This window comes from Fundulus heteroclitus, chromosome 2 (genome assembly GCF_011125445.2).
Source record: "Fundulus heteroclitus isolate FHET01 chromosome 2, MU-UCD_Fhet_4.1, whole genome shotgun sequence".
Classification (NCBI taxonomy): Eukaryota; Metazoa; Chordata; class Actinopteri; order Cyprinodontiformes; family Fundulidae; genus Fundulus; species Fundulus heteroclitus.
The window spans coordinates 23,105,524-23,119,740 of NC_046362.1; the positions used below are offsets into that span (position 1 = coordinate 23,105,524).

At 40.1% G+C, this 14,217-nt stretch overlaps 1 protein-coding gene across 2 annotated transcripts in view; it reads right to left on the reverse strand.

The window, feature by feature from the left end:
- Positions 1-491: 491 nt before the first annotated feature.
- The window catches only part of LOC105935587 (BTG3 associated nuclear protein), a 47,135-nt gene continuing 33,409 nt past the window's right edge, over positions 492-14,217 (reverse strand). For both annotated transcript variants that reach the window (XM_012876086.3, XM_021323357.2), the window contains exons 12-13: positions 8,290-8,430; positions 492-2,033 (exon numbers count right to left, since the gene is read on the reverse strand). In XM_012876086.3, coding sequence (XP_012731540.1) covers positions 1,917-2,033; positions 8,290-8,430 — 258 coding nt within the window. In that variant the 3' untranslated portion in view covers positions 492-1,916. The remainder of the gene's footprint in view (positions 2,034-8,289; positions 8,431-14,217) is intronic.

Here is a 14,217-nt window from a genome sequence, read left to right on the forward strand (position 1 = left end):
TGCTCCCTCCTCTCCAAAACTACCTCATCTTTCCGTCCATCACTCATTGCTTTTATTTATTTTTCAGCAGGTTTTCTTGGAGGCAGCCAAGCAGAGGGCCTTGTATCATGGTAACCAGTCGTGCTCCCGGACCGGGCCAAGCGTTGTAAAACTGAAGAGCTGCGTCTCTTCCTTTCCAAGTGCAAGATTTAATAGAGGACGTCCTGGCACGGCGACAACATTTGAACTCGGCTATGGCAAGGAGCAGACCCCATGGACCATCCCATGAAATATTAGCCCAGCTTTGTGTACAATTTAAAAAAAAAAAAAAAAAAAAAGGGAGTAAATGGACTTTAACAGGACTTCCAAAGGGGAGAGCGAGGGGAAAACTCAAGTTCAGTGGGAGTGGGGGGAAAAACAAAGTAGATGCAGTGAAGAGGGCTTTTAAAGGGAGTCGGAGACAGCTACGCGAGACTCAAAGGAAACAAAAGAAGGCAGCCAAGACCAAAAGATGTTGTTTTATCAAGTTCATTTTGTCGCCTGGTTCACATCCTCAATCCAAAATACACCATTACATCACACCGAGCATGGGAAACATGCTCACAGCAACACATAAAGTCCTGGAGTGTCTCTCTTATCTCTGCACTGTCTGACTGCAGGGATATACATCATTAGCAGAGTCTCTCGTAACGCAACAAGACGTCCTCTGTACATACAGAGACAAACGTAGCAGAAATGTGCTTCAATGAGCGTAATTATAGTTCTTAAACAATAATGAGGAAAACATAAAAATTACAGTCTGAATAAAAAAAACTATTCTGAGCTCATTTTGCTGCATTTTTGTTTTGTTTTGTGCTGCCAGGAGTGCCGACAGTACAGTAGCCTATTCTTATGGTTACTGAACTCGACATGATTCATATTTACTTCAAAAACAGTGAATAAATTAGCTCAACATGAAACCTCAACAACCTCAAACCCAAACCATCATCTCGGGGAGACATCAATTGTCTTTCCGCGGGGGATGAAAGCAAACTTTGAAGGCAAGCTGATGCTAATGTGGACGACAAAGAGCGAAAGAAACCAAAATAAAAGCACTTTTTTTTTATGATGGCCACAAACATGTTTTATTTCACAAAAGTGGATCTGTCGTACAGACAAAACTGAGACAAATAAACAACTTTAGGGTTTCCCTGCAACTCCACAAGCATCTTGTTCTGTCTACCCCTGGCCCTGTCTCTTCTATGTACGGTCTTCTCTACAATTAAAGCTTCTCAAATTTTACATTGTGTAACAATTACATAAATAATACAAGTAAAACAAAACTCTTGAGGCTGAGAAGATATGGAAACAAGCCAGAGAAATCAAAAGAAAGGTGCAGCTAACGGCCGGGAGAAATAGTGTGGACTGAATTACGGTGAAGGACAAGCTATCTAGTTTAACACAAACATGAGTAGCTGTCCTTATTTAAATCCTCCTTTCCATTGCTGTGCACTGTGGGAAGTAAGAAAAGGAAAGTCCACAGGGACTCAGCTAGGATTTGAGGGTTTTAGGATATCCATTTATTAAACATATTAGATTTTTCCAAAAAACTGAACCCCCTGCATGTCACACACTAGTCCGTGTCCTTCTGGTTATAAAAACGCAAGATGACCACAGTTGACTTTGGAGTGCAACGGCTTTTTTAAAAATTACCGGTAAACATCGTTTCAGTGTTTACCGCTTGCCGTTAAAAAAAAAAAAAAAAAAAAAATTATAAAGTTTGCAAAGAAAAGAAAAGAGGAAGAGAACATTTCCCTCTCTCTCTCTCCATCTCTCTCTGTTTTATCGGTGACCTTAAGAGACGTTCTAGCTTGACTGTTTTGTCAGACTTTTCCACAGAGACACATCGGGCCATGCTGCATGGCAGAGTTCAGGTCTGCGACGTATCAAACGGGATCTCAGGTGGCCACCGAGCTGACAATCTGCACAACCTCGCCATTGTCTGCGTGGATGGCACCCTGGATGGCTTCTTTAACCTCCATCTCAGCTTGCAAGGCAGGCGCCAGTTCAGCAGCCTGTAAAAGAAGAGTGGGGAAGAAGAAAAAAAAAACAGAAAGAGGCAGTGTTGTTGATTAGGAAAACATGGATTTCTTGCATCTAATACATTATTTATGGAGCATCCTGCTTCAAATCAAAGACGATAAAAAAAAAAGAAAATGCAATCAGTGTGGTTAAGGTGGGCTCAAGGGGACCTTTGGAAAACCCGCCGTCAGTCAACAAGGTTTCCTGTGGCAGACAGAAATGTAACATGATTCCTGGAGGATGCAACATTTACGTATATGTAATTATGTGGAGAAACTTTCTGCGCTTTCTGGGAATGAGTTCATCTCAGATGAGCACACAGACATGTGCTGCTGTGGTAAACACGTGTTCTGTTGTCAAACGAGCCCACGTGTCAGCTTTTGTTTAGCACAAAACAAAAAAAAGTGTGTGGGTTTCTACGTGCCAAAGATGAGAGAGGTTATTGTCAGAAAAAATACACACAAAGCAGCTCCAATTAAGGCTGGACGATAATTCAATAGCTATATAATCGATCGATAGACGTGTGGTTCAATAGGGGGAAAAAAAACAGGGTCAATAAAAACTTCAATAGAAGAACAGATTTCCTTCCTTTAGCATTCTAGCCTATCATGTAGATTAATATTACAGTCATTACATCCTCCCAACCAATCACAAACGCAGACCCACATAAGATCCTTCACCAAGCTTCAAAGAGTTCAGAGAGCATGTGTTTTTTTTTTTTGTTTTTTTTTAAGAAAGAACTAAATTAAAGTCCTGTTTTGCGGCACCTGCCCTCTCTGACACATGGTATAGTTGGCTGCGCCTCTAATATATATAATTAATAACCACCTCACAGCGAGAAGGCTAGAAAAAAACCTGTATTCTTTTTAATCTTGTTCTTATGTCTTCTTATAATATAGTTCTACAGGAGAAATCCTGAAAAGCCAAATGAATATTGGTAGTTGACGACTTTACAATTTACGATTGGTGCAAATCTATTTCAACATCCAACAACTCAAAGGCTGGTAAATTGAACAAGAGGGTTTAGATTTTTTTGACTTTTTTGCTACAGATACAGCCTAATCTGTATCCGTTCTCACAAACTGTATCTTTTAAAATGTAGCAGCGCAGGTGAAACGTGTGTGTCCCGTAATCTCTGGAGATTACTACAAATGGGAAAAGCCATGGTTCAGCAACAGTACAGAACATGTCACCATGTTATGGTTCAGCATAATTACCTCAAAAAGATCACAGGCAAGTGGAGCAATAGTAAAAAAAAAAAAAAAATACAAAAAAAAAAAAACACGAGAAAAGCCATGTACAATAAAAGCATTTGGTAAAAAGAATTAGGGAGGAAGTAATGTGACAGGTAAAAACAAACAAAACAAAAAAAACATCTCATAGCTTTTGGGCTAGCTCATGCTTAAAGCCCGATTGGGCAAGTTCATGTCTGTTTTTTATGTTTTAGGATTTTTTTAAATAAGAAAAATGAAGGTCCATGACTCAGTCCTGGATGATGACCGTGTAGAGTGACTCACTCCTTCCTTGAGCACTTGCCAAAGGTTTCCTCAAAGACACCTGCAGCATTTAATCCTCCCTCCTTTTCCAGCATGATGTCCCTACGCAGCAGCTATGACTGCAGCCCAGCTGCACCGTAGCAAAACACTAAATACGACGACTCGGGAACCCGAAACTTATGTTTCGAAGAACAGATGTTGTCCTTGTTCGTGAAATGATGATTACTGTGTTTGCACTATGTAAAAAAATAAACTCGGAAAATAATTGCCACAAATGAGAACGAATTGCGTGGCGCTGAAGCGTGGCGCTAGATCGTTAAAATGTTTATCATAAATTTGGTTTATAGGTTTCTGAGGTTAGCAAAGATATCAGAGCTTACTGGCGAACAATATTATTATATAAAGATACGCATCTACATTCTCTATTCTGTCAACCTTCATGCCATCCACCGAGGAATACCTACGATTAGAAGATAAACCAGCGGTGTCACTGGTGAGAGGAGATGAGCAGATTGTTAAAGGTATCAATATGTGTAAATTGTTCTGTGTTTTATGTAGGAGGTAAATCGGTGTGAAGTGCCTCCATATAATTGCATCTAAAGTAACAGTTTGGCTAAAGAGAATGAGCCAAATGGGCTTGGCTGGCTCAGTCGGGCTCCGGGAAGAGGTGTCAATCTCCACAAGATGAAGAAATGGTTCTAATTAAACAGCACAGGTTGTTTTCCCCCCTTTTAAACACATTTTTACGATTCCCTTTTTTTCCCCCTAGTGAAGTTGATAATAAACCCTGAGTGTAAACCTAGCCAGATAAAATCCCTAGATTGCAAAAGGGCCCTTGGATTGCAAAAAAAAAAAAAAAAAAAAAACTCTGTGTAAGCTCTTTTCTCATCTGTGTAATGGAAACAATTAAATAAAAAGAAAGGAAAATGCAGAGACAAACACATCAGAGTGAGTAATTTTTCAGCATGTTGTATAAATGCAACCACATGTCTGGAAACTGATGAGAGCCTGTCTCTTGATTTAACCTGACTCAAAAGGGTGAACTAAGGAACAGCGCTAACCTTCCTCTGAACTTTGACCAACAACGAGCCCGCTGCAGGATATCCAAACCTACGTGCGATAACAACACGCCCTGCACCCGGTGGGCGAATCCGTCCACCTTCCAACGGTCGCAGTCTGCTCATCCGTTTGCTACTTGTTTATCAAGTCCACCCAAAAAAACTAAATCATGTTGGCCTGATTTTGATAACAACTGTTACAGCCCTGGGTCCAATTCCAGCAAGGTCATATTTTGTTTGGTCAATAAACACTTTGCAATCAAGTGTTGTACATCTATCAGCAAACACATGGCCTGTGCTGAGCCCCACGCTTGCGCTGAAACACACGCTGATGAATGATCAGTCCATTTCTGTTCAGATCTGTGCCCAATCCAACTGAGAAAAATAAAGATCTTTTTATGCAAACAAACTGTTTGATTGAAGACAGTGCCAAACTTCATGGAGCAGACATGTTGGAACACAGATCCCTGTACCGTGCCTTGCAAAAGCATTCATAGGAACGGTACAACCACACATTTGAGTGTATTTTATTGGGGTTTTATGTCCTAGAGACCAACATAAAAATAGTTCGTAATTGTGAAGTGGGAGAAAAAGATATAAATTTTTTTTACAAAAGGAAAATCTGAAAACTGTGTTTTATTTCTCCTTTAAGCCCTGTTGAGTCATTACTTTGCAATTACAGCTGCATGTCATTTGGAGTATGTCTCTACTAGCTTTCCCAGCCACAGACTGAAACCATGGCCCATTCTTCTTTGCAAAACAGCTCAAGCTCAGTCAGGTTGCATGAATGGCATCCATGGAGATTATTTTTCCAGATTTGCATAAAGATCCTGAATTGGATTTAGGTCTGGATTTTGACTGGGCTGTTGCAACACAAAGACATGCTTCGATCTAAACTATTTTATTGCAGCTCTGGCTGTACTGTGGTTGTTGTCTTGCAGGAAGGTCAATCTCTGCCCATATCTGAAGGATTTTACACTTACTAACAAGTTTTCTTCTAGGAGTGTCCTGCATTTGCTCCTGTAACTGTTCAACTCTGCCCAGCTTCTCTGTCCTTGCTGAAGAAAACCATCCCACCGCATGTTGCTCTCCCCACTATGTTTTACCATAGGGATAGTTTGGTCAGGGAGATATGCAGTGTAATCAAAGTACCTTCTTCCACATTTGCTACCCAATCCAGGGCTTGTTTCACACTGCCTGTAAGATGGATATATATATATATATATATATATATATATATATATATATATATATATATATATATATATATATATATATATATATATATATATATATAAATAAAAAAGGTCTATAAAAAGTTAAATGGAATAACAGTTTTCCTTCCTTTTCCATTCTAGCCTATCATGTAGGTTAATATTACAGTCATTACATCCTCCCGACCAATCACAAACGCAGACCCAAGAACGCTACACCTCCTTCAAAGAGTTCAGAGAGCACACATTCTTTTTTTTCTTTAAACTTGCAGTTTTGGTAAAAAGTTGGTTGAATAAAGGGCTGAGTTTGAATTCAGTGTCTATGTGTTCTTTATCTAAAATAGGTCATTAAGCAACAGCATAAAATGGCTAGGGATGCACTTAAAATATAGGTTTTGAATTTGCTGATAATTATCTATATCGATCCAATATGATTTATATTTTATCAATATGTTTTTTTTCTATATCGTCCAGCCCTACTTTCTAATACGGTTTCTTTCAGCAATGCCGTTCTTCTCACCACTCCTGAACAAAAGGCCACATCTGTGTAGTGCACAGCTAATAGTGGCTTGTACTTGTATAACAATTTATCAAGGCCGACGACGTCAAAGATTCACACACAGTCAATCATTCTCCCATTCACACCCTAATGGTGGTGAGCTACGTTAGTAGCCTGACAGGCAGGCTGACAGAAGCGAGGCTGCCGTACATCGGCGCCACAGGGCCTTCTGACCACCGGCAGCAGGAAATGCAGGTGACACAACGACTGAGACGGTCGGAGCAGGGGATCAAACTGGCAACCCACCAGTTACAGGACGAACTCCTGTGCCCCCGTCGCATGAGTTAGTTTTCTCTCACCAGAGCTATTGATCTCTGCACCTCCTCCAGATTAATTAGTGAATTCCCCCAGCCTGTCAGTTTAGTTGGACGGCCAGGCATTGGCAGGTTTGGTGTTTCCATTTTGGATGAGGTTTTGAAATGTGCTTTCTGACATGCTTAAAGCTTTAAAAAATTGTTTTCAACTTTTACTGGGGGTTTAAATAGCATTACACACAGGTGGACCTTATTTCCTTCTGAAGGCAAGCACTTTGCCCTGAATTTAATTACCAGCGTCTGATTAAATGCATCTGAATGAAAAAAAGAAAATAAAAAAATGTGGCATTCCTTCTGATTCACATTTGTGCACCACCATGTGTCGACCTATCACACAACATTCCAATAAAATAAATTGAAGCCTGTGGTTGTAACGTGACAAAACGGGAAAAGCCTCAGGGATGTCTTAACCTTGAAGTGTCTTCTCAATAACGTATACACCGCCTTTCAAAAACAGTTAACTTTTTCAGTGATCCACAGCCAAAAAGCACAATCAATACATCCGTCTCCCACTCACATAATCAAGGAACCCATAACCTAGCCAACTGTTGACAACAGAAGGACAACAAAAAAAAAAAGGATCATATTGACGAGGCGAGGACTTCACAAGGGAAGTTCTTATTTGCACCCTGGTTGGTCGGGACATTTCTGTATTCCTGGGTCTGTATTTATTAAAAAGGAGCTCAATACTATCTGGGTCTGCATGGAGATCATAATCAGGACCAAAAAGGCCTTTCTAAACAGTCATAAATCATCTACCGTTTTTCGCTTGCTTATACACGAACAAAAAACAGACACCTTCGTCATTTGGGAACTTGAAAGTGTCCATCTGAGCTCACATTTATAGAGAACGAGGAAGCGGCAACAAGAAAACTGAAACGCTATCCTTCACGTATGTAGGAGAATAAAAAGAAGAAAGAACAATGGGATTGCAATGTTGCCTGAAATCTCTTGCAGAGTTTAAACAACCACTTCAAAGGCAACCACCCCCCCTCCTCCCTGTGCCTGCACACCATCCTGATCCAAAACGTGGCTGTTGCTAAATCAGTTGAATTATAGAGGGATTTTAGGCATTTTACTAACTACTGCTCTTTTCTTTGTATTACACCATGAGACCGAGTACTTCTTTAAGTTTAATTACTGGTTGTCCACCTGCCATGATCACTTAAATTTTGGCTCATGTCATTTCAGTAGTAGTTTTCCTCTGAAACATTGAAACACATATAAAATATGTGTACTGTGTCAATATTAGGTTAATAAGATATCAGACAAGGGAAAAAAACCTGATAATGAATCAACCTTTGCTTGGATGTGTGTAAACTAAATCTTTGGTACGTACAAGCACAAATATTACAGTGGTAGCACAACAACACTGGGGCTCCATTATTTAGCAGAATAGTAAATCCCTTAAAGGTAGAGTGGAATTTCGCCGGAAGTATACATTGGATTTAAAGAAACACAACAATGGACTGAAAGAAAGATAAACAACAAATGTTTTACATTAATGACTATCTGTTCCATCTTTTGAACTCGGAAGGCTTCCCTACAAAACAAAAGCTGTGAACATGCATGTCAGAGCCCAAAGGAGTGTGTTTTGTGGTGTTTTACCTGCACAGCTGCTGTGTGATCTGAAACAGGAGCGAGCTGCACGTATTGCACTTGGATATCAGGTGGGAGAGCAGATCCCTCCACTGCTGTGGCTCCTCCGTCGGCTGAAGCAACGGCTATCAACTGAGCTCCGCGAAGTACCTAGGGCAGTCATGAAGGGACAGGAAGGCAGAAGGGTCAATTACAGTTCATGTGCACAGCATATCCAATCAGAACCTTTACTGCAATACTACAGTTTGCAAAGTTGCAGACTGCTTGTATCTCAAATTATTTCAAATTTAATTAAATTTTATCACGAAATGACAATCAATTATCCTGATTTCTATGATATGCTGTACTTTTTTTTTTTTTAGCTGGATTTCATTTGTACACTTTTCCTTTGTCCTATAATCTGCAGTCTTTTACTGTACTAGTAGACTAACCAGTGGTGCAGAGAGGGACAAAAGTGTAAACCGGGAGGAAAATATTTTTTTCTCATAAACATTTCCTTGTGAAGACAGGTTCATTTAAATTCAACCACAAAATGTAGAAAACATATTCTGAATGCCAGTAAATAGACTCTTTTGAAGGTTATTCTGAATAAGCTAAAAAACAAAAAAAAGAGGATCACCAGGTTAGAACTTTAGAAAAACTGGAGAGTAGGAAATGGCCACAAAATAATGAATCCTTTTTTTTAAAACAAACCGTTACAAATGTGATAGATACAGTAACAGAAAACACACTCTGTTTAGTTGTATACGTTTGATATAGGAAGGTCCTTTAAAGCATCCAACCAGAGTTTTCATTGCAAATAAAACAACTGTAGACTTTTATACCAATAACTAGGCCAAATGTGACAGCGGTGTAATGGTTTATAAAATAGCATTTCCATGTATTGTTCTGACATTTCTGAGACTGGAGTTGTTTCTACATGGCAGAAATCTGCTTTGGTCTGCACCCCTTCCTGACCGTCATTTGAGCCGAAGTGGACTGAACTTCTTTGTCTTTATCTACGCTGAGGTCATTTAAAGGAGTTATATAATGCGAGTGAGATAATCACAACCGACAACCTCTCCGCAAAACCCTAATTCAAAATATCAAAACCAGTCCAGTCAAGTCCAGTGAATCTGTATGTTTTTTTTTTTCAGAGGAAAAGTTTGAGAGTCAAGTTAAAAAGGACTGAAATAAATGTTGCATTGTGTACTGTAAATCCATAACAGCAGCTAGAGGTGAAAGAGTAAAGAGTTCAACGTTTGACTCGCAAGATTATGCAAATGCATAAAAAAAAAAGTCTGCACCGATAAAAGATTTATGCAGTTGTATACATGGCATAAACACTTTGCCCCATTTTCCTCATTCATAAACATCAGATTATATACAGAACTTTTTTAACCAAGATTACAGAGGAGCTTTTTATTCAATTTGACTAAGGTTTTCATGTTTTTGAACACTGTGTTCTATTTAAACTGAAAATGGGAACACACTGGTTAAAGCAGATTTAGAAAATTGAAATTAAATGACTTGGCAGAAGATCCTTAGCGGGACACTGCAAGACAATCTTTATCTCCCCTGGTGTAGAAAACCAGATACCAGCATTGAAAGCGGTGTGGTTTTGGTGCACTAATTACAGAATAGTGGTGTGTAGCGGGGTTTCTTTCAAGGCATTTCAGCGTTTTTTTTCCTCCAGCTATTCTTTTAGGCAGGATCTAAAAACGTATATGCAGAGCTGCTCTCAGATCAGCTTAGTACTGCTGGTGATTTAAACCGCATAACTTTTATGTGACAACAGACACACAAATTAAAACGCAATCACGCTGTCAACGGAACACACACAGAAAGACGGATGGAGAGAAGTATCCAGTCGGCTCTGCGTCGTCGCACAATCACTTTAATTAGCCTGAGGACGGAGACAACACTGCGCGTCTCTACTGCGGCCCCCCGAGCCTCGCAGCAATAATGGGAGTCGTTTCTGTTTGAAGTGGAGCGTTCGTGCATGAGCCAAAGACATGATCTCATTTGTATTCTTATATTTAAAATTTCAGACCCTCAAATTAAAACACAAGCCCTTTACTAAAATCCTAAATCTCATAGGTTTCATGTGTATTGTGTTTTGTGGGGTCTCCGGTTCTGGGACTGACCTCGGACAAGACTGTAAAAATTTAAAGATGAGCCCGCAGAAAAAGAAAAAAAAAAACAGCCTCAACCTCAACTGCAGATGATATCTGTTGCCTTAATCTCTGTGTCCCACACCGTCTCACAGCCCCCCTTGGCCAACGGGCCGCTTTGAAGTTCTGAGGTGATGACGGGCCTCAAAAGGTTCGGTTTGAATCCACCGGGGTGACACTTTGCCAACGCCGCCGCAAATTCTGCTGCCTCATCACCACGAGGTGCCAGCCCCAGTCCGCCTGATGGAAGCCATTAGCGCAAGCAAGCCTGTCTGACTCATCGGGTCGAACCGCAAGGAAACTTGAAGGGACCCACCGGGTTTGGAGGCAACCGGGTGAAGCTGAGGACGGTTACGTCTGGGTCAAACGAGTCGCAGAGTTCGGTGACCTATATAAAGCAGAACTTTTTGGACCGCTACCCTGGTGGAATTAGTGTGAACAGCAATGAAACATTTAAGGAGTAATTTCGCATGTTGAGAAATACTCGCAATGGCGCTCTAGCCAAGAGTTCTAGGCGAGTATCAGTCCCTCTCGTGTCTGCCAACAGCCGCTTTGCGTTGCATTAGCAGAAACAGCTGCAAGCAGACAGTCTGGCTTCGCCTCGCCGCTTTAACCGTTTTTGACGCAGAAACTATGCATGATTTGTAAAAGGAGATTAGTAGTTTTAAAAAAAAAAAAAAAAAATCTCCCAGCATTTAAATGAAAACTTCTACTTTAAAAAAAAATTTAAAATAATAAAATGTGGCCGCAATTATTAGAAAAAGAGCATTGTGCAAAACCAGTGCAATGAGTGATCAGTAGGACCGGTCACTGAAAGGGTGAGAAACCAGCTGCTTAGACGTTTGGCCATGGCAGAGATCCACAGAGATGCATCGTTATCTCTGCTCTGTCACACTCTTGTATTAGGCAACAAAAGCGGCTCCTGCCAAGTTCTCATCTCCTTCTAATCCCTCTGTAGGACTGTTTCTCTACAGTCCAAATGGTATATCTAAGAGTACAATTACTGGAGTTTTCTTTTTTTTTTTCTTTTTTTTAAGGGGGGGGGGGGGGGGGACGCTGTGGTTGAGAGTCGAGATTGTAAACACTTGTCTCACTCAATTAGAGTTTCATCCTCCTTTTGAGAGCAGTTTGCATTCTCAGCTGCGAGGAGCAACACACAGAGGTTCAGTGAAGCCTTCACAGAGTTGGAACGGCGTGTGAGATCTGCGCAGGGATTGCACAGGAACCGCTCGGCTCCGCATCCTGTCCAAGAATCTCTCCCTAACAGAAACAACCTGTCTTCACTGTTTGGGTGTGAGGCTGTCAAACTTGGCATTAAAAATCAGAGTAAGATGAAAACAATATTAGAATAATAAAAAAAAAAGGACGCAAACCACCTTAGGTTGACGTTTTTAGCCTAAAAAAAAAAAAAAAAAGTCACGTTTTGATTACTGTGACTATATGATTAAACTGAAGTTCATATAAAAAGACCTGGTTGGGTGATTCTGTGAAAGCTAATGATAATTGCCTATTGCTGCTAATAGGACATAATCACCATTGAGCTCGTTAGCACTCATGCGACAACAGAAATAATTACAATGTTGCATCAAAAAGGTCTAATGAAGGCCAAGATGATCCTGCTTGTAGATTAGGTTTCATCAACAACAAAATGATCGATAGCAAAACAAATGCATTAAACAAAAAGGGGAGCAGCTGTTATAAGGAGCCTCTCTGAGCATTAAAGTTACTTAATGCTGTAACCCGTCTCCTTCAATACCTGCATAGAGCATAATACTGTCGTCTTTCTTGGCCTGTTTGTGATCCGGACGCTACGGTCCAGTGTTGGTGGAGTTCATGCTTTGGGTGAGTTGACTATAAAAGTTTCAGCATTTCTTTACTATAAACTTAATCTCTTAAACTGTATATGGTGTCCTCCAAACATATTAATACCCAATGAACCTGTTCAGTTTAAAGTCACACTGTACCTTCACACCTAAGTATATTTATTTACTTTATTTTAACACATGAACAAAAAGTAATATTTTTTTTTCTAAAAATAAAAGAGGGGAAATTATGCATGGTTTTCTAAATGTTTTACAAATGAAAATAAACTTCAAAACTATGATGTTTGAAGGCCTCTTTGGCATCTTCTTCAGCTTCTTCGAAAAACTCTGCCTTGGCTACTCTTACTCGTGATTTTTTTCTTCTTCCCCAGAACAAACATGTTGATGAAATTAAAAGATTACTTTAACCTGAACCTGCTCTGTGACGGCATCTCTAAAATCCTGCCCACTGGCTCAACGTTTCATTAAGGCTGAGAATGAGTTGCTTTCATTGTAACCTAATACTTTAGACCTGAGGCAGTGGACTCAGTTTGTGAAAATAAATTGATCGGTCAGCAGATCTTAAATGCTTTGCTGCTGCCCTTCTCAATTAGAGATCAGTTGGTTGGTAACCATTGTGCTGCAAGGCTTAAACGTAGATCAGATTAGCTGCAGTAAATGGAAATCAAACCACAGCAAAGGGAGAAAAGACCTCTGAAGAATTGGAATTGGAAATTCTCTGGAGGCATTGTCTGGAGACAGAAAGAGGGGGAAAGAGAATCTTTTACTTATGCCGTAATGCTTTTAATAAGTCCCCCAGAAAAGTAATTAAATACAGTAATACTATTGATGCAAGGGCACAGAAACAAAACAAAAAAAAACACTTATAGTCCAATATTTGAAGGAAAACAACCCAGCAGATTATTGACATGTCTCAGGCTGGTTGTCAATGAGGCTTAAAGCTTAAATTTTCTGATTTCCCTTAAAACAACAGTTGTAAAATATGAATGATAGGAGCTTGTGCATGACTACTCTGGGAGTCTAAGTGACTTATAGTAGGCAAATACAAGGACCTAGGGAAGTCCAGTGTTGAATTGTAATTAACGCAAACATTATTAAATCAAGCTTGTAGTCCAACTTCTCTACCTCTTTTATTCCACTGTAATGTACTTTCCTGTACATTTTCGTTTCTTCTGTTCTGTTTATGGACAGTACTTTGAGTTGTCTTGTTACTGAAATGACCTATGCAAATAAACTTGCCTTGCCTGAATCATTAGTACGTGTGAATACTCCTTTTTCTGACGCACAGACCCAAAGCAATGCAGCTGCATGTTACTCAGTTTCGTTGATGGATGGACTGCTGTAAGGTGACAGCAGCTCCTACATTTACGCTCAGCTGTTCCTCAACAGAAAGTGAGTTCCCTGCTTTTAATCGTGGACCTGTGAATCTGTCGCTGGTGCATCCCTAGTTTAATGTGTTCTGAAACCTGACCTTCTAAATAGATAACACAAACAAAAAAAATAACATACACTCTAAAGAGGTAAAAGAAACACATAAATGTGGTTTTCATCACTCCCCAAGTAATACCGCCTCTTCTTTTAGATCTCGGAAATACTAACCCAAAACAGGGGAAAAAAAACATTTGGAGTTTGAGGTGCTTGAAACTTCCTCCCCATTTAGCAGCAGTCAACAACATCTGCTAAGCAAACCATGGACAGATGTTAAAAGCACAAACACCAGCTCCGGGTGGGTAGGTTAGCGGGAGACAGACTGAGGCCTGGCTGAAACCTGACTGTGGAGATGGACATATACCACAAACCTTCCAAGAGCTCGTTCTGTATGGGCCTGTTTCAATTAGCCCACAATGCAATCATTACATTTCTTTGTTAATTATATCCTTTATTTTACCTCCTAAGCTGGGGGCTTTATCTGACTTTAGCTAAGTCTCAGCAGCATGACTGGATGGAAAAACAAACTGTGA